The sequence below is a fragment of the Chionomys nivalis genome, chromosome 18 (genome assembly GCF_950005125.1).
Source record: "Chionomys nivalis chromosome 18, mChiNiv1.1, whole genome shotgun sequence".
Classification (NCBI taxonomy): Eukaryota; Metazoa; Chordata; class Mammalia; order Rodentia; family Cricetidae; genus Chionomys; species Chionomys nivalis.
In genome coordinates, this window is record NC_080103.1 from 12623260 (window position 1) to 12650033 (window position 26774).

The 26774-nt window shown below is 41.6% G+C and overlaps 1 protein-coding gene across 1 annotated transcript; it reads left to right on the forward strand.

Moving 5' to 3' along the window:
• Positions 1-2973: 2973 nt before the first annotated feature.
• On the forward strand, positions 2974-26563 carry Sec22b (SEC22 homolog B, vesicle trafficking protein). The gene is made up of 5 exons (XM_057794041.1): positions 2974-3179; positions 9117-9226; positions 16318-16478; positions 18203-18349; positions 24565-26563. The coding sequence occupies exons 1-5, from the start codon at positions 3105-3107 to the stop codon at positions 24717-24719; spliced, it is 648 nt and encodes a 215-aa protein (XP_057650024.1). The 5' UTR covers positions 2974-3104; the 3' UTR covers positions 24720-26563.
• The last annotated feature ends 211 nt before the right edge of the window (positions 26564-26774 follow it).

Below are 26774 nucleotides of genomic sequence, written 5' to 3' on the forward strand. Positions count from 1 at the left end.
TAGGCTGAATTAGCACCTCTTTTCAGGCATCCTCCAAATTACAAAGAAAGGAGCAAAACAACATCCTGACCTTTTGTTAGGTTAGAGACAGCCTGTCTGGAAGGTTATGTGACCACTTCAGATACTGACTATGACTTTAGAGCCTGGCTGCCAAACCATATAGAAATATGGGCCTACACCAATTAAAGAAATTTTGTGACTAAAATTAACCCCAAGTAGCCTAAGCAAGAGGAGTGGAATTTATCATAAGAAAACAAAGGTAAATGGCATATACTCATGAAAACACATAATTGAATCCAGTTTTATGTGCTAACATAAAAGTTTTAAAAATTGAAATATATTTAAAAGAAGCAATGGTGCCTGATAGTGCACAGGCAATATGCACACGGGCCTAGGAGATGCTGAGAGCCTCAAATGGAAACAAAGCTGAGTCTCGCACTCCACGTTACCTTCTCTACACACAGCTACTACGTTTTGCTCTTTTTGCTTCCCTGACCCACATGGCAGTAGTCTTATTGGAATATTTGTCATTAACTTCCTAATACTATCAGGATTGATGACAATGGTTTGAGATTGTGGTAGCAGTCATATCTTTTTGAATGGAAGGAAGAAGTTAGAGATAGCTATGAACATATTATGACTCTGCCAAATCAAGCATTCTACACCCCAGATTGCTTTCCACTCCACAGTGTCTCTGTTAACACCTAATGTTAACACCTGATGTCTAATGTTAACACCATCAGTTTCTTCCTCTTATCTATTCCAATTCTTCACCTTTCATTATGGAGTCAATCACAGGGTCTCATTGAGTCTTAACTCAAAAGCCTCATGAATAATTCTGAATAATTGCTGAAGGTAATTTAAACTGTAACAAAAGCAAATACTATTTATCCTATGTAATGTCTGTCAGTACTATATGTGCTACAGTACTACGCCTGTGGTGTGGCGCTTGCACTGCCTGCACTACAGAGGGTTCGTGAGTCTCAGGCAAGGGCCTGGAGATTTAAACACACAGAGACACACAGAGACACGGGTCATCCTTGAAACAAGAATGCCAAGAATGCCCTCTTTATTGTGTTCCAGGGCAGTTTATTTAGTGCCTTCCCTGACCAATGTTCATGCTAAAGCTCTCGGGGGTCTTTCAGTGGTAGGGCTACCGGAAACTACTCCCCTGTCATCAGGGTTCCGTGTTCAGAGCAGCCGCAGGCTGCTTAGAGCAGAGGAAAACAAGTTGTTTACAGGAAATTTTGGATCTGGTGGTCCGCAGTCCCCAACAATCCTATATCTCTAGGTAAAGAAGAACCACATCAGAAGCCAGGGGTGGTGGTTCACACTGTAGTCCCAGTATGTGGCAAGCTGAGGCAGGATGTCATGGTGATTCCAAGACTAGCATGTACTGGATGTGAGTTCTAGGCCAACCTGACCTGCACAGCAAGATCCTGTCCAAGTGGGGGGAGAAACTGTGAGAGAATGATTATCATATCAGTATTTAAAGTTGAACCGGAACTCAAATTCCATTCACATCACTGATAGCTATGTGACCTTCTTGGAAAAATTCTTTCTGAAGCTTCTCCAACTATGAAGTGGGGGCCTTCAACTAGCAAATTTTACTGGGCTGTTTGGCTAAATTTACAAATATTCATAAGACTATAAGCATTTAACAAAGAATAGTTGTTACTGATGTAATAAATACATTTTTATAATTTCATTTTTTTTTTTAGCTTACAAAACCATTGTACCTACATGTTCCCATCTAATAGTCACGAAAACTCTGTATAGACCAACAATATCTCTTTCTTACAGATGAGGACACCAAAAAACAAAGAGACTAGGACCCCTCCTTAAGGGTAGCTGACTAGAGGTTGCTTCAAAAGCAAGTGAAAACTAAGTCACTGGAAACCTGGTAAGATCACCCTTTCTGTACCATGACAGAGGCAGCTGAGAGCCTAGATCGGGGGAGAACCTATGCGATTTTTGTTCATTTGTATAGTAAAAATTCGCTGATCTCCTTTTAAAGTTTTCATGTGTGGGTGTTTTGCCTCCTCTTTTATCTGTGCACCACGTGCACACAGAGCCTGTAGAGGCCAGAAGAGAGCTGAACGTCAGTCCTCTCAACTAGCAGAGAGATAGATCTCTTGGTGTCTCCAGCCCCTATTTGCTGATTTCTTGCCACTGTTTAAGAACCTCGTGATGTCAACATTCCAACCAGAAAGTTCCTCAAAAAAATCTCTGCCGAGACATACACTAATGTAACACACACACACACACACACACACACACACACACACACACAGTTTTCTGTAACAAAAAAAATCAGAAAACATAAAGCTTTTCAATTGCTTCACATTCCGTTTGTCTAAAAGTTTGCTCTCGGGGCTGGAGAGATGGCTCAGAGGTTAAGAGCACTGACTGCTCTTCCAGAGGTCCTGAGTTCAATTCCCAGCAACCAAATGGTGGCTCACAGCCATCTATAATGAGATCTGGTGCCCTCTTCTGGCATGCAAGCATACATGGAAAGAATGTTGTATACATAATAAATAAATAAATCTTTGCTGGGCGGTGGTGGCGCACGCCTTTAATCCCAGCACTTGGGAGGCAGAGGCAGGCGGATCTCTGTGAGTTCGAGACCAGCCTGGTCTACAAGAGCTAGTTCCAGGGAAGGCTCCAAAACCACAGAGAAACCCTGTCTCGAAAAACCAAAAAAAAAAAAAAAAAAAGTTTGCTCTCAGTCACCTTTCTAGCCCTTTTTCGAACACTTCAAGTGTAAAAAAACTAGAAAATCATTTCAGCTTGGGTGTCACGCCCCTTCAAGAGACACGATTTAGTGAAAGAAAAAAAAAAATCACAAAAGTGGGCGGGACTTGACTAGTTGGCGACGTAAGTGGAAAGACCGCGGAACTAAAGTTCCGGTGGTTGTGGTTCTCGGCGGGAAGTCAATTGGAGGGACCGGTAGTGGAAAGCTCTGGAGCCGTTTCCGGCCACCTCAGCGGGAAGCGGAGTAGCCAGCGGCTAGCTGTTGGGGAAGTGAGCGGTAGGTGTAACCGGCCACCGCGGGAGAAGAGAGGACAGCGACTGAGGCGGCTGGATCTCCATAGCCTGGGAAGATGGTGCTGCTGACGATGATCGCCCGCGTAGCGGACGGGCTTCCGCTGGCCGCCTCGATGCAGGAGGACGAACAGGTAAGCTGCGCTCGGAGCCCGGAGCCCTCCAGTCCCTGCGAGTTCGCCCTGCTCCCAGCTATGGATTCCTTCCTTGGACGAGCGAGACCCTGGCCACCTCGCAGGCACCCCCTCCTCTCCCGTAGCTTTGGGGCCGTTTGCTGGTAGAGAGACTAACTGTGAGAAGAAATCTTTGTCAGAGGAGTTAGAGTTTGGTGTTACCTGTTTCTCTTTAGACAAATAGGATACCTTTGGCTCATTGTGATCACCCAGCCAGTTTGAGATGAGTTTTTAGGGACTTTCTTAAAATTCAGGATGTTGTTGACCTCTGTCGGGGAAGATCACCCTCATTTCTTCACCTCCTTTTCCTGTAGCACCTGATCCTTGACCTAGCCCGATGACATCTTTTGAAAGAGGATGAGGTAATATTGCCACTTGTAAAGTTGTCAAAGTTCAGTACAGTTCCTACCAACACAGTTATTGTTCAGATGAGCCCAAGAATATGGTCTGAATAAAGGAGATGGCGGGGTGGGGGGAGAGCGGGTGGTAGAAGATACATACTTTGAGAAATATTTTTTCCCATGAGTGGTAGCAGTGGGGTAGAGAGGAGCAAAATCTGGGCAGTTGCATTGAATTCTGTTGGAGGAGGGGACCACAGTGGATTTGAGGTGCTATTTATTTTTAGTGGACCCCTAGTTTCTGCTTGGATAATTTTCTGAAAAATTCGTAATTTTAAACTTGGTATTTATTTGTTATTGATCTGCCAAAACCGGTTGCTTTGTTTCATTGACAAGAAATTCTCCCCAGAAGTGTTTTTGTAATTGTGATTTCATTATTTCCCTTTAGTAATTTTGATTTTAAATAATGTTCTTTCTGAACTCTTAATGTCTGCAGAAAGCACCCATCATATGCCGATTTTTGCCATCCTAACAGTATGTAGAGCATTATAGAGGGTCCAGTACGCAGCAGCGCTGTCCCAAGCCTTCTAAGTGCAGTGATTCCTCTGTCCTCATACTGTCCGTGTTACAGTGCGTGCTCTCGTCACCCTTCATAGAGAGGGAAGCCGTGAGGCTTACAGAGAATAGGCCTCTTGCTTAAAGTCACACAGTTAACAAGCTGGGGGCCCTGTTTTACCTGGCACTGTTCACACTTGGGACTGGATGATTCCTTGTCGCCAGAGACTGTCCTGTGCCTTGTAGGATGTCTCCTAATATCCTTGGCCTCTACTTCCAAATAGCACATTCCCTCACCGCTTGTTCTTACAACTTGAACTGCTTCTAGACACTTCCAAAAGTTCCTTTTGAGAATTGCTGATTATAGTAATCAGCTTCTGTTTTCATATCAGTATCAATTTGGCCCTAGACCAGAACCTAAGTTCCTAGCCACTGCTCTGTCCTGCCCTCATTTAAGACTTTTCAACCATGCATTCAATTCTTACTAATACAGAAGTAACTTTTTTTTTTTTTAATTTGGTATGTTCTATATAGCTGGTGCTTGCCTTGAATTGATCCTTCTGCCTTATTTTTTTGAGACAGGTTTCTCTGTTTAGCTTTGGTGCTGTCCTGGAACTCGCTTTGTAGACCAGGCCTGCCTCATACTCACAGAGATCTGCCTGTCTCTGCCTCCCGAGTGCTGGGATTAAAGGTGCTTGCCACTACCACCCGGCAGAAATATCTTTTAAGGCATAGATTATTTTGACCAAATAGTTTTATATTAAGTCCGCTAATTATCCAAGACAAAGTAATTCGTGTCCTTTTAATTATTTGTACGGTACTCATGAGGTTATTTTTAAGTATTTACTAGGTGCCAGTCCCTATATATGCTGTTAACTGCTTTGTTATGGAGAATGACTGGTTACTCAGATAATGCAGTAGAGAGTGACACATATCGTATAGACAGGGCAGTTTGTACAGTGCTGACTGTGGGCTTAACTAGAGATTTAGGCTTAGGGCAGGTGGAGAGGTTCTTCACAAACCCAGACTCACTGGCTGATGGTCCTCTTCCTTTCCCACTCCTCCCTCCCTCCCTCCCTCCCTCCCTCCCTCCCTCCCTCCCTCCCTCCCTCCCTCCCTCCCACCCTCCCACCCTCCCTTTCTCCCTCTCTCTCTCTCTCTCTGGACACGTTTTTTCTTTTAAGATGTTTGCCGTTTCTTTTATCTACCTTTCTATTCTACCTCGAAATTACTGTATTTGCTTTAATTTTGCTCTAGTTCTGGAAGGCAGTTCAGCTCCGGGAAAGGTGTTAGAACTGACCAGGTAGACGAGAGGGAATGCCAGTAAGACAAGTACCTGCTGTACAGAAGAACTGCCTCGCTTCCCTTGTTTAAGGGCAGTTACTATAATTGCCTACAGAGGAAAAGGCTGGTTCTTGGTCAAACTAACCTTTGACCAGCTGAGTTTATCAAGGATCCAGAGATGATAAGACCTTAGCTAAATGTCCTTAGAGAAAACAGTGATCTTTGGCAGTGCTAAAGTATGTGGGAAGTGGGAGATAATGAGAAGGATGAAGTCATCACCCTGATATCAATGATGTGGAACTTGGCTGTTATGCAGCAGTTGAGGGGCCACCCGTGCTGGAAAGAACTTCTCACCGGTGCTTTGTAAGTATACCTGGTATATTCACTGATTTGTAAAACAAAACCGAATCTGAAACCTTCTTAGAAAGGTAAAAGATGATATTTGGTAGCACTAGTTGTCTGCTAGGCCTAGTGAGATGGCAAAAGTACTGTGGTTCTGAGGCAAATCACTGTCTTGTACCTTTTGTCATACAGAGTCAACCCTACGCGTACTAGACGACCCTAAATATACAGGTGGACGACCTCAAGTTCGCCTCAGGCAGAGCCAGCTGTTTTCATTCTCTTCATTATTGGAGTGTTATATATCTTACAGGGCAGACAGGCGTTTAATTTCTTCTACATGAAGTAGAAAGCACAATCAGGGCATTTAGGTATTTTTAGCTGAGCTAACTGACTGTGAGTCTTTTGTGGTTTTGATATTGAAAGCAAGTCACATCGGTCTGTAAAGCAGTAGTTATGTTGTTTTTTTGTGGGGCCTCAATCAGCTACCACATAGCTCCTTGAGCGTGTCCTGTGAATTACATGATTGACAAGACATGGTCTAGAAGGTGGGATGTCATAGTGCTTGAAGTGGAGACTATGGGGTTAGATTATTTAGGTCATATCCTAGCCTTTCCCTTTCTGGCCCCATAGAGTCCTTGGCCAATTTTGGTTTCTAAAGTATAACATTGGAATAATAATTCTAATCAACTCCTAGGGTAAATAGGGTGATTAAATTAGTTAAATTATGTAAAATCTTCAGAATAGTCCCTGACAGGAAGTGTTAACTTTGTTTATTTCTAAAGTGTTTTCCAAATTCTAGCCTGTCTTTAAATTTACAAACCAGAATTACGCAAACTTTGTACAAAGATGCAGTGAACTGGAGTTAATGACTATTTTTTATACTGTAGAATTAATCCATGCTTATTTAAAAAGTTTAGTGACTTATATAACCAAAAGTGCTAATGGTGTTTATTTCCTATAATCTATACTCAAATATTCTCATATTTCCCCTCCCTCTTCTCTTCCCCCCGTGTGTATATGTAAGATTAAATAATGAGTTTTACTATAAGACTGACGTCATTTTTCCGCTAACAGTTGTATGTGCTGAATATTAAATATTTTAGTGGCTGCCTAGTAGTCTATTGTGTAAATCTGTCAGAAAAACTATTATTTAGCCAAAATGATTTTGTTCTTAGGAATGTTAACGCTAGCTGAACCAGCGTTAGTGTTGATTGTCATACTATAATCTCTATATGTAGATTTGCCCAACGTGCATGACATTGCTCTTTTTTTTTTTTTTTTGCAAACTTTGAAATTGTAGCATGCTTCCAAGCATTATTTCTATAATCAGTATGACTTTTAGTTTTGTTCTCTCGGGTTTATATTGTTTCTTAGAAAGTTGGAAGATTTGCTTCAATTTTTATTTGATTGTCAGGGTTGTGTGTGAGCTGTTTGTTTTGTTTTGCGGTTTTGCCATCATTTTCTTCAGCTGTGCCTTTAAGGTGTTCATCTGCCTTTAGCAACTGAAAGAGCAATGTTATTTTATTGATTTAGGAGTGAAGATTGCACATAATATTTTCTAAAGTCACTAGGTGATCGATCCAGTGTGGAGCCATGGTTGAAATCATGCATGCTGTTCTTCATTATCACTTCATTAGCTGGATCCCTTACCAGTGCTGGTGTGGGTTCAGATCTCTTTCTCCACATAATGTCATGCTGAAGCAAACAGATTGGTAAATTCCATTCACATATAAAAATAGGATGTCGTTCACCAGTTCTTACTGATGGAAAGCATGTGATAATATTCACTAACGTCTTCTGTTGGCCAGTCATGGATAGATGCATGCAAGCGTACTGCTTAATATCGTTTACTGTGTGAATTGACATAGTATACACATACATATGTACATTGATACCGAAGCATTTCTCAAACAAATAGCATTATATCAGATTATTGCTATAACAGCAATACTATACAAGATGGATCCACAGTAAGTGCACTGAGTGGACTCTGCCTGACTGTCCTGGCTTCCCTCACGCTTATTTATCACCCCATTTCTATCGGCCTTCTAAGTCACTGTCTTTGTGTCCTTGCGTCTTTACAGACCTGGCGTGTTGGAACTACCTCCTTGTTTCTACTGTTGGCTCAGTGGCATATGTCTAGAAGCTTGATATTTCATGGTGTGTCCCTCCCAGACTGTGGGAGAACTAATATTATCACTTTTATTTCAGCATGATGAGATGTCTGCCAAAGGAAGGCCAGTTTATCTTTCTATACAAAATAAATAATTCCAAAAATGGGGTGATTAGGGCTTTCTGTCACATGGCAGTGTGTATAAACTGCCTTGTTTATAACCAACAAGAGATACTTCTCTAGGTCTAGAGACTAGACATCCATGAGGACAAGGCTAGCAGACTTGGTGTCTGCTTCTAATTCATAGATAGCAACTTTGTGTGGGTCTTTATGTGCTACAGGGGCCAAATTAGCCTTCTGGGGTTTCATCCAAGGGCATCAACCTCGGCCATTAGCGCGCATTCATCATAACTGACCATCTCCCAGAGGCTCCACTTCCTTACCAGCAGCTTGGTGATGAAATTTCCAGCTTGCAGATCTGAGCAGTAGAGAGCTTCACAGCATAGTTACAGAATGCCCTCCTCCCTCCCCAGGATGAGGATGAGTTGGCAGTGGCTGTTGGTTTCTCACTCTTCATGTAGTAAGTTGGTAAGGTATGCCGTGGATCCTTTCAAAGTGGTGTGACTACAGTATACCCCTCCTCTTCTTTTTAAGAAATTGTTCAGAGAAATACTAACTGTTCCATTTGTGTATTATCCTTTTTACACATATCTCTCTGGATTTCACATTTGCTGCCTAAACTGGAGAGTAATAAAGAATAGTTGGCCTTTCTGCCTAGTTACAGTGGTAATGTCCATGGAGTTTTCAGTCACAGGCATGCAGATAGTTTTACTTAAATGCTCTTCCACTTTTGTGGAAGATTCTGTTGATACTCCAACATCAAAATGAGAGTCACGGGTCTTTGGTTCTCAGAACTTTCTCCAGGGTGTGTCACAGGATGTGTGGTTTCGTGCCAGGGGCTGTGAGGGAAGTGGGTGAGGAGGAGGATAGCACCCTCGTGGTAAAGAGAACACTGAGTGCTTTACATGTACTTGACATACACACTTTTGCTTCTTAGCAACTAAGTACTGGGGTCTTGGAAAAACTAGGAATTAGATTTTCTTATTTGTTCTAAAAGTTAGACATTTTTCTTTATTGAAATGAATCTGATTAACCGCTAAATGAAGGACTTTATTTACATAGTATTCTTGTGATATCATGCTGCTACTAACTGATAGAGCTTTGTGTGTGTGTGTTAAATTCTTCAATGAAGTTATCTTCTTTCAGTCAGGCCGGGACCTTCAACAGTATCAGAGTCAGGCTAAGCAGCTCTTTCGAAAGTTGAACGAACAGTCCCCTACCAGATGTACCTTGGAAGCAGGAGCCATGACTTTTCAGTGAGTATAGCTCTGATTTCCTTGTGATCATTTAAGTATGAGACTCAGTGATGTAGCATCTTCTAAGATCATGACTGTAGGGCTGGGGAGATGGCTCCGTGGTGACGAGCACTTCCTGTTCTTGTAGAGGACCAGGTTCCGTTCCCAGCACCCTGTCAAGTGGCTCACAGCCACCTGTACTTCTTTCTAGCTCCCGAGCATCAGATGCTCTCTTGTACACTTCCGTGTTGCCTCCACTCACACACGTGCCTCCCCTATATACTCTATTTTTAAATGCATTTAAAAATAAATGCATATACGCATCATTTTTAAAAACATTTTTTAGAAAGTAGCAGTGTTGTTTCCTCGTGTGAGGCTTTGTGCAAGAGAGCGTGCATGTGTGCACACATGTACAGTGCCTGGGGACAGCCTCAGGCTCTGTCCACAACAGTCTCTCTCACTGGCCCAGATCTCCCAAGTAGGCTAAGCTAGCTGGAGTGAGCCCCAGGGATCTCTGCCTGTCTCCTTCTCCAGTGCTGGGATTATAAATATGTGTCACCACACCTAATGCTTAAAACAACGACACACGTGTGTTCTTCGGGCTTCAAGCTTGCAAGACATGTAGTTTCCTGACTAAGCCATCTCCCCAGCCCAGAAAAGTAACAGTTTCTTAAACATAAAGATAGCTTTAAAAATAGTCTCTTTGTGGAAGGACTTTTTCTGGCTTTCTTTCTAGAAAACTGAACTCTTAATTTTTTTTAAGTTAACATGGTTGTGGTAATTTAAAATGTTAACCAGCAAATTCTATATCATACCTGTCATGTAATAATAGGTAACTTCTTGCTTTAGAAACATCTTGGAGCCAGACACAAATGGCTCAAAGACGTTACCAACCAAAGTAATATAACATCTCCAAGCCTGGGTTTTCTCTTCAGAGGATTTCTCTACAAGGACTTTACGGAGATTCATAAGTATTTAGCATTTTGCTTGATACATAGAGAATAGACAATAATATTTAAAAACTATAAAAGAATTTGAAAGCATCAAAGTCAGTGGCTATAGAAGTGGTGGTTTTATTACTGGGGCTTGAACCCAGTGCCCTCATGCATGCTAGAAAAGTACCCTCCATTGAACAGTATCCCCAGGCACTCCATGGTCATGAACAATGCCCAAAGCTAAGAGAGGGGTGGAAGGAACTGTGTTACTTTCTCAGCCTGTACCGGAGAACCTATCAGAAGCAAAATAAAGGAGAAGGGTTTATTTCTGTCTCCATGACAGCAGTAAAGTCACAGTGGGGAGGGCTCGAGGCAGCTGCTCCCCCTGCATCTGTAAGGCAGGAAGCAGAGAGGAGTGCTGCTGCTCAGCCTGCTCCATCAGCCCTGGATGTCAGTCCCCAGAGCCCTGATGTTTAGGGTTGGTCTTCCGTCTCGGTTAAGGCAGCGTAGAAACTCTCTCAAGGAGTCACTTCTAGCTCCTGTCAAGTCAGCAGTATCAACCACCTCAGATTTTTAATTATCTATAGATAATTGGTGTTAAATGATACATGCCAAGTTGAGTCTTTAAAAATCAGAAAAGATTGAAAAGGAAAAATGTCATAGAAGATCACAACAAAGTAAAAGAGGATCAGCCGAGTAAGCTTCGTTGTGACAGCAGCTCAGGTGGAAAGGTCTGCTAGGACAAGGAGCTGCTTGCTGAGAACCAAGTAGCTGCTAAGCAACACCGCAAGCAAAAGTACTTCCGCTTATCAAAGTCAGTTATGCTTTAACAAGAAAATGGTGGACACCACATTTTATAAGGTAATTACATATTATCTGAGGCATTTTTAAAGATACTTTAATTAGGGGCTGGAGAGATGGCTCAGAGGTTTGACTGCTCTTCCAGAGGTCTTGAGTTCAATTCCCAGCAACCACATGGTGGCTCACAACCATCTGTAATGAGATCTGGTGCCCTCTTCTGGCCTGCAGGCATGGAGGCTGAACACTGTGTACATAATAAATAAATAAATCTTAAAAAAAAAGATACTTTAATTAACACCAAAAAAAGAGCCATTTGGTCATATGAGGTAGCATGCGCCTGTAGGTTAAGGCAGGAGACCTGTAGGAGCCCATGTCTAGCAGCCTAGACAACTTAGCTAAAAGAATGCAGATGTATCCATTTAATTATATATATGATACAGTTATCTTCCATGTCTACAAGTTCTGCCTCTGTGGAAGACATGTCCACAGCAAAGAACCATGCATTGAGAATATTTTAAAAACTTGTATGTGTTCTAAACAGACATGGGTTTTGTGTTTTTTTTCTTCTTATCATTACCTAAACAACATAATAGCTATTAACAAGGCATTTATACTCTATTAGGTATTTAAGATGATTTGAAGTCTACAAAAACATACACATGGATTTTTTGTAAATATTGTATCGCCTTGTGTTAGGAACGTAGGCATTTTCCAATTTTAGTAACTCTGGGTACCCTGGATACATCCTGCAAATACTGTAGGACGACTGTGTAGCTCTACATGGACTAGAGGACAAAAGACCTAAGAAAGTTAGTGAACTTGGAAAGAAATTTTCTTCTAATTCTTGTAGGACTTGCAGAGTCTTGGCTTTTTTTTCTTCTGAAGAGCTAGTAAAGGCTTCTTCTTTGCCGGACCTCGTATTGTCTCCTGGATGCCCACACCTCCTAATGGGCTAGTGTTCTCTTCTCCTAACAGAGGCACATCAAACGACCACAGTGCTTGAGAGCAGGGCTTATTAAACTTTTCCACCTACTTTTCTGTCCATGAAATTTTTACGTGAGTGAATATATAGGTACATAAAAGAGGTACACAAATACTTACTGGTCATAAATTATTCAAAATTTTATTTTTAAGTCATTCTTTGGTGTATAACTAAATTTGTTATTTTGTTAAAACATAAGCAAATTTATACGCTCATGAGATGAATGTGTCTTATTTTTACATAAAGGATTGAGTTGACTGAGTGTTTGATTCTGCAGGGTATAGAGCATTATCAGTGTTTTTCAGAGTTTATCTTCATTTTGATTTTATAGTCTTCAGTGCTGAGGACGCTGCTTTGTGTAAGTATGTAGTGCAAAATAGCAGAAGCATGGTTAAGGCCATTTCAGAAATTAGTGGAAATTCTGTCCAGATTTCAAGCCAAAATTCATTTAATGATTTTATATTTTTTATTATTTATTTATTTATTTATTTATTATGTATACAATATTCTGTCTGTGTGTATGCCTGCAGGCCAGAAGAGGGCACCAGACCTCATTACAGATGGTTGTGGGCCACCATGTGGTTGCTGGGAATTGAACTCAGGACCTTTGGAAGAGCAGGCAGTGCTCTTAACCTCTGAGCCATCTCTCCAGCCCTGATTTTATTTTTTTTTTAATGCAACTCAAATAGCAGGTTTTAAAATCAAACATGACTAATAGTAAAATGAGTACTACTTTGATAGTTACATAGTGAGGAATAATGATAGGGAAATGTCTTTGTTTTCTAATATAAAATCATTATTTTTTCTCTAAGAGCAAAAAACTTGCTATAGTCCACAAAGGAACACTTCAGTTCGTGACAGAAGCAGCCTCAGAACTGAGCTTGTGTGTTTCAGGCATTTGTAGGAGCGTGTGTTGACACCTGTGTTCAGAAGTGAGGCTGCAGCGAAAGCGTGTCATGCATTGTTGCAAAGCCCTGATAGAAATGCCTTGTTCATACGGGTTCCAGTTTCCATTTTGTTTGTGCTCATTCAGAAACATTCTGGTGTTGCCAGATTTTCCGGAGTTCTACATTCTTCTAAACAGTGCCATATAGGGTCACAATCCACCAGCTAAGAAGAGTTGTGAGCCCCAAGTACATACAGTGAATGTTCAGCTGACCGATTCACAGACACACCCACAAGTGTACAACTTGTGGGGAACCTGATTTGCAAAGCTTCGGGAACAGCTGTCTTTTGGATAGTCACTGACAGTTCTGTAGAAACCTTGTGAAATCACATTTCTCCTTTCCATAATGGGATTCATCCCGAAATACCCCAGCATATTATCACTCTTTAAACCTGATTGACTTCCTGTACTGACAACTGTATACCCTTTCCCCATACTGTGGGGCTCTGGTGTGAAAGCATTCACTCAGCCAAACCTTTGTTCTCGTGGTCAAATCTACATAAGCTACTCCCCACAACTATCCTTATTGGCATTACTTATTGACAAGAGCCCTGAGCAGGAGGCACTGAGCAGAGGACAATATGTCTGCTCTTACTGATAAACAGGTCTCTGCGGCCCTGAATTCTCTAGCAGCAGACTCAGGAAGGTGTAATCCACTGGTCTTTGCTCTACCCTAACAAGTTATTAATATTCTGTACTTACCTTCACCTTTCATTTGACACAAGGTCTTAGTCTAGGAAATTAACTATTTGTACCTTTGCAGGAAAAAACCAGCCCCAGAGAAAGAAATTCCTTCTCACCTGGATGCCTACAGAGGGCCAAGCTCCATCTTAATCCTCCCTGGGGAGCTTCACAGCCACACCCATTCTGAGATATAAGGCACTGCCTTATCAGTCTTTTATCCATCCTGTTAACCCTAAAATAATGTGTGCTTGTTAACTCTGTCTGTGTGTATATAAACTAGAAACCTAGTGGGAGGGGTAGAGCAGCGAGGAACAAGGAGGAGGAACACCGAAAGGGCAGCATCAAGAGCACATTACAGCGAACATAGAGTAAATGGGACATGGTAAAAAGACTTCTGTGAGCTAATTTATTTCGCTTACCCTCAGACCTCATTAGTCAGGTTTTCGCCTGCTGTAGCGATCCTTCTGAATCCTGAGAGGTTTAGTGGGGTTTAACCCCAACATAAACCTTGACAAATAAGCTGGGCTTTAGAACAAGAAGTGAAAATGAAGTGCTTTGAAAAAAGCAATAAATTCCTATTTGGGTGTTTGAAGAAAGGGACTAGAAGAAAAGGGATTATAAAAGTTTCACAGAAAAAAGAAATTACAGAGGCTTGAACAGAAGAGAAGGAACGGAATTTCTCCAGGTGTATAAAAAGCACCACCGTGAGAAAGACTATCTGAAGCAACTGTGTGGGGTCTGGTTTGTCGTAGACACGTGCCGTTTGACTGTGATGAAGCGTGACTGTTTCATTGGAAAGGCTATGGACACTACCAGAATATGCCTTTATTTTACTGGTAGTGTGTGTCCTTGTAGCTTTGAAGTCGGGCAGTAAGTCCTGTTTACTCCTCTGGGAAGGAAACTAGTATAAATGGTGGTGCATATTAAAGTTAAGGACGTCAGTGAATTCAGGTGCCTGTGCGAGGGAGGACAGCAGTGTCATACACATTACTCTGTGCCTGAGAGAGTACATAAGTTTTTATTTATTTTTTTTTAATATTTATTTATTTATTATGTATACAATATTCTGTCTGTGTGTATGCCTGAAGGCCAGAAGAGGGCGCCAGACCTCTTTACAGATGGTTGTGAGCCACCATGTGGTTGCTGGGAATTGAACTCAGGACCTTTGGAAGAGCAGGCAATGCTCTTAACCACTGAGCCATCTCTCCAGCCCAGTACATAAGTTTTTAGATGTCCCTTATAGGACTCTAGGATGCCTCAGAGTCAGGAACAGAAGGCAGAAATGCGAATTTGTGTCTGACTTTGTGCTTTTAAACCACCCAAAGCAAAGAGCCTCTGACTTTGTCCTCTGCATTTATGAGCTCTATTGGTATATGTTTTGTTAGGATAGAGTACTGTGGATAAAAGCTTTGAAAAGCTTTAGTAGCTTAACTTTTCTTCAAGAATAGCCCGTTAGCCAGTAGTCACAAAACCCCTTCCGTTCCAGAATGCCAGAGAGCTCACTGTCACAGAAAGGAGTCAGTTTCACTGTTGACATTTTTCCCAGTTGATTAGAATTCTTCTGTACCTGGCTTTTTCTTTTGGGCTACCAACCAGTTCCCAGTCACGACATGGAGACTTATCATTAGCTTTGGATGTTCGGCCAAGCTTGGGCTTGTTTCTGGATACCTCTTTTAACTTAAATTAACCTGTTTCTCTTTGTCTACCTTTTGCCTTGGCGTTTTTTACCTTTTTACCTTTTTTTCCTGCTCTGTCTGTTGGCTGACAGTGCCTGGCTGGCCCCAGGCATCTCCTTTTCTTTCTCCCTCATTCTCTCCTCCTTCCTTTTTCTCTTTCTCCTCCTACTCATTCTCTTTGCCCATCAGCCCCGCCTATCCCTCTCCTGCCCAGATATTGGCCAGTCAGTTTTTTATTAGACCAATCAGGTGCCTTAGGCAGGCAAGGTGAAACAGCAACATATCTTTTCATAGTTAAACAAATACAGCATAAATAACACATCTTTACATCTTTAACGTAGTCAGCAGAAACAAATGCAACACACCTCTGCCTAGTTAAAGTAATATTCTACAACCTTCTTTCAGCCAGAAATAGGCAGCTTGGCTCTTTTTAGGTGACTTTTTCTGTGCCAGTAAACATTATCTCGTTTAAATTTCAACATTTTGTCCTTCATAAAGTTTTAGTTCTATTTTATGTTGTAGATGGAAGGACTTTAATGTGTGTACACTAATATTTTTGTCATACAGGGTCAAAGGATGGATGAAGTCACACCTGTAGCTTTCAAAAATAACCTCTTAGATCTTAATATATATTAATTGAATAATTGTGTGATTAATAAACAGTTACAATGTTCCTACTCTCTTGTGGGTGTTTTTCCTATTTTATGTATATGAGTTTTCTGCTGCATGTGTGTGCCTGTGTATGTGTGCATATGCCTGGTGTTCACAGAGGTCAGAAGAGGTGTTCAAATCCTCTGGAACTGGAGGTACAGATGGTTGTGAGCCACCCTGTGAGTGCTGAGAACGAACTCAGATCCTTTTCAAGAACAGGTGTCCTTGATGCCGAGCCAGCCTTGCCGGCTCTGTTCTTTTGGATATATGTTTAGTAGTGGAAAGATAGTTGGTTTCTTGGTTCTAACAATTTGTGATCTAAAGTGAACCGTTTTACTCAGGTCAGATGTTTTCAAAAGCTGATGTGGCCCTAAGAGTCAGCCTCAGCGTGAAGTACAGGTCCTTCCTGAGTAACTGTGTCCTGCTTTTCCACCCAGCTACATCATTGAGCAGGGCGTGTGTTACTTGGTCTTGTGTGAAGCTGCCTTCCCTAAGAAGTTGGCCTTTGCCTACCTGGAAGACTTGCACTCGGAATTTGATGAGCAGCATGGGAAGAAGGTGCCCACCGTGTCTAGGCCCTATTCCTTCATCGAATTTGGTAAGAGTAGACCCTGCGTTTCTCTGTTAAGGGAGTAAACATTGTGGAGAAACTTTCTGATACACTGGTTATAATATTCTTGTGGAATTTGCCTAGTTAAGTAATAGGAAGAGTTTGATTCTGTCTTTTCTCCAGCTTACCTTTTTGTCTATTTGAATGAAGAAGGCTTCCTTCTTATCAGTAAATTACTCCAGTGTTTTGTCCTCCTCCCCATGTGTCTTTCTGTAGTTTAGTCTGTGTGACAAATTCTGCATGACAATATACTTGACTACCTCGTCATAACTGAGTTCTTTTCGCCTATCTATAGACTCACAAAGTGAGACTAATTTTATGAATATCAGAATTTGGAAATCAGTAAAGATGATTTTTTTAATAGAATAAGAACCTCTAATTAGAAAATATCTGGTATTTGAAAACCCTGTTTGCTACACTCAGAAGTAGCAAGTGTGAGTCTGTGTTTGCACAGGAATTATGGGAAGGTTCAGCACCAGTCAGACCTGTAAAAGATTGTGGTGTCAGTCGGTCACAGGATATGGCCTGTGCATGATAAGCCCCGGGAGCTAGAACAGGCAGAACCAGAATACATTGCTGAAATCCTTAGTCAAAAGAGAAACACTTTTATGTGTTAAAATTTCTAAAGTTTTCAAGTTTGTTAGACAGGTGCATCATCTTGCTTTTAGTAATAGAGAAAAGAATGGCCTAATGCTAATTTTTATGATATATAATTTTTTAAATGGTATTTTTCTGGATGATAGATTTAGTAAATCCAAGGGAATAGTAAGACAAGTGTATTAAGATCACAAAGGAAATAAATGGCTTACTCAGAGAAGTCTGAGGTGAATAAAGCTAGGCACGGCCTGTACGGTAATAGCAGGTGTAGTGACTTGGGACCGTGAGCACCAGTTGTTCCCATCCTTGGGCTGAAGATGTAAGCAAAGAGCAGTTTCTGAGCTGAAGAGAACAGTTAGGGGAAGGCCATCCGGAAGGAGCTGAAGCTTTTCTTGGAGGAATACTGCTAGTCCACAGTGAGTCCTCAGGAAAGTGTGAGTGGCTACCTGGCAGCACTGCCTGCTCCCTCTTACTGCTGGAGATCCTTCATGGCCAAAACCCGATGTGCTCCACACCGGCCAGCATCCCAAAGTGTAGGAGAATGGAGCAGCGATTGAAAGCCAAGTCAGGTATCAGCATAAACAGCAGTAAATTGTTTTGGCAAGAGTTGAACATATTTCTAATAGGTCATTCCTGCCGTTCTGTATTGGTGATTTTGGATGCTTTTTATCACATGTGATTTGAAGTTGAAGCGTGGGGTAAATTTGAAAGGTGGACTGCTGATCTAATTCTTCGCCATTTTACGCTGTGCTGATAAAGTGTTGCCAGCGTTATTTCAGGGGATGTGTAGAATTAAGTAATGAAACCCAGAGGTTCTCTGAATACATTTGAAATTTTTCTGTTTTCGGTAATGGGTACTAGAATGGATCTTAATTTCTCTATGGATTCTGATAGTAAATGCCTCAAATTCAGAGGTGTCCCAGGAAAGTTCACCTGAATAGTCGTCTTAACACTTTACAAGGAGGCCAAAGCCAACAACAGGCAGAGGGCAGATGTAGGAATAAACTCCCGGCAGTGGGCAGTGGCCAATCTTGGAGTAAACTCAAGTCCTGATGACCTATTTCAGTGGCTTGATGGACAGGGAAATTGTTAATGGTTGTCTCCCATAATTCTAGATACCTTTATTCAGAAAACCAAGAAGCTCTACATTGATAGTCGTGCTCGGAGGAATCTCGGCTCCATCAACACTGAATTGCAAGATGTGCAGAGGATCATGGTGGCCAATATTGAAGAAGTCTTGCAGCGGGGAGAAGCACTCTCAGGTATCTGAAAGCAAAGTCAGAGAACAGCTTGTCAGAGTGTAGCTGGGACTCCCGGGAACTGATTACACGGCAAAGCTTCCAGTATGCTGGGGGTTTTACCTTGCATGACTAGTTCTGTGCGCTAGAACAGTGTGAAGGACTCACAGAAGCAGTTACTGTTTCTTAGAATTTACAGAATTAAGTAAATTGAATACAGAAGCATCTGTCCTGCAAGTTCATAGCCAAGGAAGTGTTAGGTTCTCCATGTCTCTTTGGGAAGCATTACTGCTCCTAGGTCAGGTTAGGAAACGCCATTTTCACCAAGATGTTCCTCCTCTAAGGCTATAAAAATATCTAGTCTGCTCTCAGCTTCTTCATCCAGTCAGTTATTAAATCTCTGTTGTGTTCTAAATCCAGAAAGTGAGGGGAACACAAATACGTCCTTCTCACAAGTCTACAGGCGCGATGTCCCAGCCATGTTGGCTTCCTTGGCATCCTCACCAGTGCATTCTGACCACAGTCACCTGTCCTTTCAGAGCTGGCTCTTGAAGACACTTACCTGGTCCTTATAGCTCAGGTCCCATTGTCTCCTTCCTGGAACTCTTAGAGTCCTTGTTTACAGTCATTAGCATGTACATTCATTTGTATTTGCTTGTTTGTATGTGTGCACATGAGTACTGAGTACGGAAGCAAGGTCAGCTTTGAATGTTGTTCCTCAGGTACCATTCACCTTGGGTTTCTTGAGACAGTTTGTCCCTGGCCTATTTTTCTAATTATAATTGGTTTTCCAATTATGCAAGGCTGGCTGACCCAGGGATCACCATCTGATGCCTATTTCTGAAATTACACTCATATGCCACCATTACTGACTTTGTTATATCAGTTCTGGGAGCTCAAACCCAGTCCTCGTGCTTGCATGGAAAACACTCCCTTCACTGTCTGAGCTGTCTCCCAAGTCATTTACTAATGTGTTTATTTACTTGCCAATTTTAAAAAGTCTTCTGTGTGTGTATATGTTTATCATGTATGTGCATATGATTATGTATGCAACCTCAAGTATTGATCCTTGCCTTCCGCCTTTTAAATTATTTAGACTTTTAAAAAAATTTGTTTTTTAGTTTTTTCACAACAGGGTTTCTCTGTGTTGCCCTAGCTGTGCTAGACTTGCTCTGTAGACCAGACTGGCCTCAAACTCACAGAGATCTGCCCCCTGAATGCTGGGATCAAAGGCATATGCCAGCATCACCTGGACTTTTTTTTTTTTTTTTTTTTAATTCAGATAGTGTCTTACCATGTAGCTCAGATTGGCCTGAAATTCACTATATAGATCAACCTGGCCTTGAACTCACAAAAATTCACCTGTTCTGGGATTAAAGGTGTGTGCAACAGCCTTGAAGTCCTGCACTCAGAGGGCAGAGGCAGAGGGATTAAGGTCACCCTGGTCTATAAAGTGAGTTCCAGGACAGCTAAGACTATTACACTGAAAAACCCTGTCCCGGAGGCGGGGGGGGGGGGGGGGAGGAGGATGTGCCACCACACCACAAGACAGTGTCTCTTGTCTTTGTGTGTGCCTGTGAGCTTCTGGGGATTCTCGTGTCATCTCCTGTCCTCTTGCTTCAGAGTTACAGCATCTGGCTTTAAGTGGATCTGAACTCAGCTTGTGTGGCAAATACTTTATTCACTTAGTCTTCTTCCTAGCCTATATCAAATATTTTTATATATGTTTTATTAATGTGTCTTAAATGTATACTTTATATAATACATAAACCTATATTTAATATAACTACTTAAATATATTTACTTTGTTTCGTAGTTTTGAGATAGTCTTTTTAAAAAATTTTGAATTTATTTTCTGCTTGTGAGTGTTCTGTTTGCATGTATGTATATATGCCACATGTGTGCATCTGTGCACACTCCCCAGATCCCCCCACCCAGAACTGGAGTTATGAATGGTTGTGAGCCATCATGTGGATGCTGGGAATTGAACCTGTCCCTCTGCAAGAGCAGCAGGCCCTTTTAACAACTGAGCTGCCTTTCCAGCTTCTTGAGACAATGATTCACCTGGTCTGCAGGTGTAGCCCTGATTCACCTTGACCCATTTGCTTCTGCTTCCTGAATGCTGGCATTACCAGTGTGTCCCGCCACACTCAGTTTGTTAGGCATGTTAAAGTAAGTCAGTATGTAAAATTAAGTAATTATAGATAGCTAGATTAGATTGAAATAAATGTGATGTTTAATGTTACTTGAACTTGAATATGTACATGTAAGCTCTTAAGTTGTGTGCTTGTATGTTTGGTTTTTATTCGTGTGCATGTAGTATCCATACAGGCTTGTGTGGGTGTGTGCGTGCAGCTGTCTATCTGTGCTTGGGTATGTGGAGGTCAGATGTTGACGCCTGACACCTCTCTGCTGCTCTCCACCTTATTTATTCAGTCAGGATCTCTCTCTGAGCCTGGAGCTCCTGGGACCTGCCTGTCTCTGCTGCCTGGTGCTGGGCATCCAGACACATGCCACACCTGGCTTCTGTGTTCCTCATGTCTGAGTGGCAGTTTTTTTGCAAACTAAGCCATCTCCCTAGCCCCTAATTTTTTGAAGATAGATTGCTATGAGTTTTGTGTGTTTCACATACTTTTGTATTTCTCATTATAATGGTTGCAGACAGATTCCATAATAAATATTTTATTATTTAACATTCAACTTTGCTGCATATTTACTAGCAGGGGCTTGCCTTTGTGTACTGAAGAATTTAGCCTTTATGTTAGCAGTCCTCAGTTACCACAGCACACAGCTTCATGCTCCTTAAACATCAAATTGTGAGTAAGTATGTACATTTTTATTGTCCTAGACTTTCTACATGAGATAAAGTAGACTAACATAAAAATTTTTCTTAAATCCCAAATTTTTGTATTTCCATTTATCCAAAGGTAAGGCTCTTGCAGAGCTCTGGTTGGCTGAGAGCTGACAGACACTGAACTGCAAGGATTTGCACTTCTGACTTCAAGCATATTTGCCTGCTTGGTGAGATAAGAAACTACCTCAGAGGATCGTTAATACATAGAGAGGACTCCACATCTCTTGAGTGCTCATTTGTTGTAGGCAGTCATCTAAGGGAGTCTTTCTGTGCCCTGTTTTATTACTTACTTTTCTCCTTGCTGCGCTCAGACACCTGACAAAGCAGCCTAGAGGAGGAAAGTTTATTTTTGCTCAGAGTATGAGGGGATACAGTTGATCGTGTCAGGCTCATGGTGTTAGGGAGTGTGCGGGTTCCTTTCCTCCTCACATACAGAGTAACTGGAGGAGCAGACCGGAAGGAGGGCAGAGCCCATCGGAGCCCCCTTCGTGCAGCCAGCTCTCATCTCTGAAAGGTTTATAGCCCTAGAACAGTGCCCTAGCCATGGGGTCAAGCACTCAAACACAGAGCCTCTGTGCAATTTTAATTCTAAACCTGACACTTACTATCTTTATGTGATACGGGCAGAGCAGGTCGGTTTCAGAGAAGACAAAGTAGAAATCTGGATCATTGTGTGTCTTACCAAAAACCACGCTGCTAATACTCAGCAGACTCCATTGGTCCCTGGAGTCCTTGTCTTGTTATTGCTGATAGCTTTAAATGGACGTGACTTCCATCCCCCAGAAAAAAATTCATAGTAATGTATGCAGATAGAGTAAAAAAAATAAAGACAGGAAATAGTTTGTGAAAGAAGTCGTTGGGGAGACGCTTACCTGACTTGAGCATATTTCAAGGCAGTGAAGAGATTGCCATCTTTATTAACATTGATCTTCTCAACCTGCTTTTCCTTCTAGCTACTTGTTTATAGCTCATCAGCTTTGCATGGAAGGCAGAAGAGTAAATCTTGTGCATTTCAGCAAGTTCAGATTACCTTTTTTACTGCCTAGTAAGCAGTAGGCTGTTTCTTTATTCAAGGGTTGACACTGCATATTCCACAAAGGCAAGAATCACGGGTATTTTGATGCTCTCTGTCCTCTAGCATTGCACGGGCCCTGCTGTGATACAGGCGTTTGCCGTATGACTCCTAACAGAATCTCGTCTTTATACACCACGGGTTTCAAAATGCTCTTATGCAGAGGAATTCTCTTAAATATTACTTACTTCAGCCCAGGAGTGGTGGTGCTTGCCATACTCTGGTGGGAAGATCATGGGTTCAAGACCAGCCTGAGCCTCATAACAGCACCCCGTCTGAAGCAGACAAATGGTTGCTTATTCCAGATGACCTTGCCATTGTTGCTTTCCCGTTTATTCTCACAAGTGTAGAGTCATTTAGAAATTGTTTTTAGCAGAGTTGTGACTTAATAAGAGCAGTTTTGATGGAGATTAAACAAGGATCTTAAGGGGAACAGAGGAAGTGTGCACTAGAGATGTGGGTGCAGCTTCTCAAGAGGAAAGGCCGTAGCAGATGTTTGCTGAGCACTGACTGCCCCGTCCTAAGTGCTCAGGATACAGCATAGACACGTCAATCCCCGTCCAGCATCATTCTGTTAGAATCGGCCAGACTCAGAAAGACCAAATGCTGAATGTTCGCTTTCATATGTGCCGTTGAAATTAGGGACGGGAAGATGGGGAGAAGGAAAAGGAGTGAGTAGGGTTCTGTGATGGCAAAACAGGGTGTGAATGGGGGTCAGGGAGGGAGGAAGTTAGTTATAAAAAAGTATAATGGCACGTATATGTAAAAGGGTAATAATGAAATTTATTACTCTGCATACTAAATTTAAAAGTTAAAATGAGAGAAGATCCCCAACTCTGCAGGGCAGTGGTGGCACATTGCTTTAGTCCCAGCACTTGGGAGGCAGAGGAAGGTGGATCAGTAGTTTGAGGGTAGCCTGGTCTGCAGAGTGAATTCCAGGACAGACAGGGCTACACAGAGAAGCTCTGTCTTAAAACAAAACAAAACAAAACAAAACAAAAACCTGACCAGTTGAGATAGCTTCTGGTAGAGTGACCAGAGAGAAAATGGTTATTTCTCTCCCCTGGTGTTCCCTTTTCTGGCTAGGTGTTTTGTTACTCTTGGGACCTGTTGCTAATGTAGTAACTGTTGTGCTTACATTAAGTAATCCCATAGTTCTCCATCAAAACCAGTCTTTTAAGTAACTCCACATATTCCAAAGCATTGTCTATTGTTTGCTTGTTTGTTTTGGGATACTTTCACTAAGGCTGGCCTTAAACTCCTGGTCCTGGTGTCTCTGTCTCCATGCCACTGGGATTATAAAGCGTGTGCCATCACACCCATTGCCAAGGAAGAACCAACCAAGATTATGAAACAGGTTTTCAAAACTTTTTCGAAAACAGTTGAGTTGGAATTTATTTACGTCAATTAGAATATTTGCTTTCATTGTTAATATATGGAAGAAGATGGCTACATTACAGATGTTGGGAGCAGTCTTTGTTGATATTGCTAAAGGCTTAACTGACTAGATATTTGTGGGGTTTGTTATGGCTTTTAGAATCAATTTAACCAAATTACAATTGAACTTTTGTGTATGTGTTGAAATACTATGTCTGATAGCTCTGATTTTGTAATAATCTTTACTCTGTGAAGAGTCTTGGGATTAGCAATAACCATGGAAGTATAGCTTAATACTCAGTAGACAGATGATTGATTGAACTTTTTTTTGTTATCCTAGTCTTACCCTGTGTGTGAATTAGACCACTTATCATATAAAGGATAGAGAGGCGGCTCGTAGGTTAAGAGTGCTTGCTGTTCTTGCAGAGTCCCAAGTTTGGTTCTCAATGCCTACACCTGGTGGATCACAGCTGTCTATAACTCCAGCTCCAGAGGATCCAAAGCCCTCTTCTGACTTCCATGGCTTCAAGTATATATGTACATACACACATGCGCACACACACATGTACACACATGCATATGCACATAGACATAAATGAAAAAATTATCAGGTAATGGTGGGCATTCAGTTCTGCATGCTTAGCATGTTCCAGGCCCTTAGCACCAGATACACAAATAAATATATAAATAAATCAAAAGATGAAGAAAAATGTCAACTCATACTAATCAGGTGTTTGTCATATGCTGAAACTCTCCCTCTAGACCAGTCTGTGTGCCTACTCAAATTTTGATAATGCAATGATTATTTTATTGTTAAATATAGTTTAAATTCATGGTCTGTTTACTCTGCCAGTCATTTTGGTTATTTTTGTGCTTTAATGTTTCGATAAAATACTCCAGGGGTCTGATCAATGTTTTATTTTTTCCTCTTTTCAGCATTGGACTCAAAGGCTAACAATTTGTCCAGTCTGTCTAAGAAATACCGCCAGGATGCGAAGTACCTGAACATGCGTTCCACTTATGCCAAACTCGCAGCGGTGGCTGTATTTTTCATCATGTTGATAGTGTATGTGCGGTTTTGGTGGCTGTGAGGTGTAGTGAGCCTAGTTGCTGGTAAGGGAGAACCTAGAACCTGGCAGGTGTGTGTTTTCAGGAAACTGAGCTCACAGGGCTGTGTATTAGAATCCAAGTGGAACTTCTGCCTCTAGAGACCTTGCAAGAAATGACCTGTCCTGAAAATGAAAGCTGGCGCCTCGTGTAAGGAAAGCTTAACCCATGTGGAAGTCTCTTTGGGGGCAGAGACTTTCTCTGGGTGCTCAACCATATGTATTAGGGAACAGTAGATTGTTTGTTTCATTTCTTTCCCTCCCAGGACATTTGTAAGACAGCAGAACTGGGGCATTCTCTTTCTCTGGTGGAGCCATCAGTGAATTTAAGATAGCCACCCCCTGCTAGCAACATCCTGAAATTCCCCTCAAAGAAGGCGGCCTGCTGGGGGGTCTTAACTTTAATCAACATTCCTTTGTTGGTGACATTGGTGATTGACTTTCAAGTAAAACTCAAAGTACATGAAAGTCAATTGCTCTGCTGCACAGCTCTTGTCTGTTGGCCACTGCAGGAAGTTAGCCTTTGTTATTTTTCTTTTATATTTTGCTTATTGCACAGTTGCTTTGGGGTTAAATCAGTTACATTAATATGCCTTGAAATTATATAGTATTGCTCGACTAAAAGACTGAAGTTTTTCTGTCATTTACTCTTTTTTTGTTTCTTTGTTTTTATTTTAATTTTTGTTTCGTTGAGACAAGGTCTCTCTAACCTCAGCTGTCCTGGAACTCATGTAGACCAGACTGGCCTTGAATTTACAGAGATCTACCCGCCTCTTCATTTACTTTTTGAGATTTAAAATCCCCTTGGACATATTAGTTTGGAGCTCTGGTTGGTAGAGAGTGAGTGTAGGGTAGGGTAGTCAGAGAGGAAAGGCCCAGCCCAAATGCCGGCTTTGCCTGCCCCTTGCTCCCACTTTGTCCTCTAATCTTTTCTCATTCTTGGTTTTCTTTCCGCCATAATTTGCTTAATTTCATAGTTTCATTTTTTAAGTATCCTACCAGGATATTCCCAAGTTTCAAACTGTGATGGACTCAACAGTGTAGTTAGTTAAATGTATCATCTTTACCGGTCAACTACTCACACAAATACTCAAGTATATTATAGAGAACATCTCTGAGAGCCCCTCATTCCTCTTTCAGTTCTTGTTAATTCTGCAAGAATATTCTAGAGACAGAGAACTCGTGAACAGTGGCTTCTATTAACCAATGAAAGTACGTAAGACTTCTTTCCCCTTTTTGCTCAGGGATAATGGGGATTTCACCTTTTACCTTCTAAGGTAGAATTTTATAAGTGGGAAGAATAGGCCTTTTGAGTATTATCACAAGGGCCTACAGTAGAAACTATAACTCCTGCAGATACTGCAAGCATTTCTTTAATTGTACTGGAAAAATGAGCCAACTTCTTATTTGTTAACATCTTTGGAAAGACTTTTAGTAAGCAGTTTTATAACCCTGGGATCATCACTGCTGCCCTATTCCTGGTGGGGGACAACAGCCTCACTTCCTATGAGAAGGCCGGTAGGGATGCTTACTGCATTCCTGATAATCACAGAACTAGAATACATGTTCTTCTACTCCGAACATAATTCTGCCAATTAGAGTTTTGTGCATGAAATACAAAATGACTTTTTGTAGAGAATAAGTGCTTTTACGTCCCTAAAAGGCTTATCCCATAAATAATGATATTGGCAATAAAAGCCTTCGGAAGACTGAAAACCTAAGTAGTTGCACCATAGTGTCTGGTGCTTCTCTAAGAATGGAGGGCGGCAGCTCATTGTGGAGAGTTGCATGCTGCAACCTAATGGTCAGCAATGAAATAAAGATTTCTAGAATGTTCTGTTCTCTTCAGTGTGAAGTTTGTTGTCTAGTTGAATTATGTGCACATATCCTCTTGGCGTCTTCTCCCATCTCAGTGGGCACTGAAGTAAGGGTGTGGGGTGAATGACGAACAAAGAAACAACGTGGTAAAGATGGGGCAGAGGGCAAAGAGGAAAGCAGACCCGACCTCTAATGTGCGATTTTAATAGGTGGTAGCAGGAA

Bases quoted from the DNA above. Each gene is read 5' to 3' on its own strand.
- Sec22b (XM_057794041.1), top strand. From the start codon at position 3,105: ATGGTGCTGCTGACGATGATCGCCCGCGTAGCGGACGGGCTTCCGCTG. The intron at 9,227-16,317 runs GTGAGTATAGCT...TTTTCCACCCAG, and splicing joins GCAGGAGCCATGACTTTTCA to CTACATCATTGAGCAGGGCG. The intron at 18,350-24,564 runs GTATCTGAAAGC...TCCTCTTTTCAG, and splicing joins GCGGGGAGAAGCACTCTCAG to CATTGGACTCAAAGGCTAAC.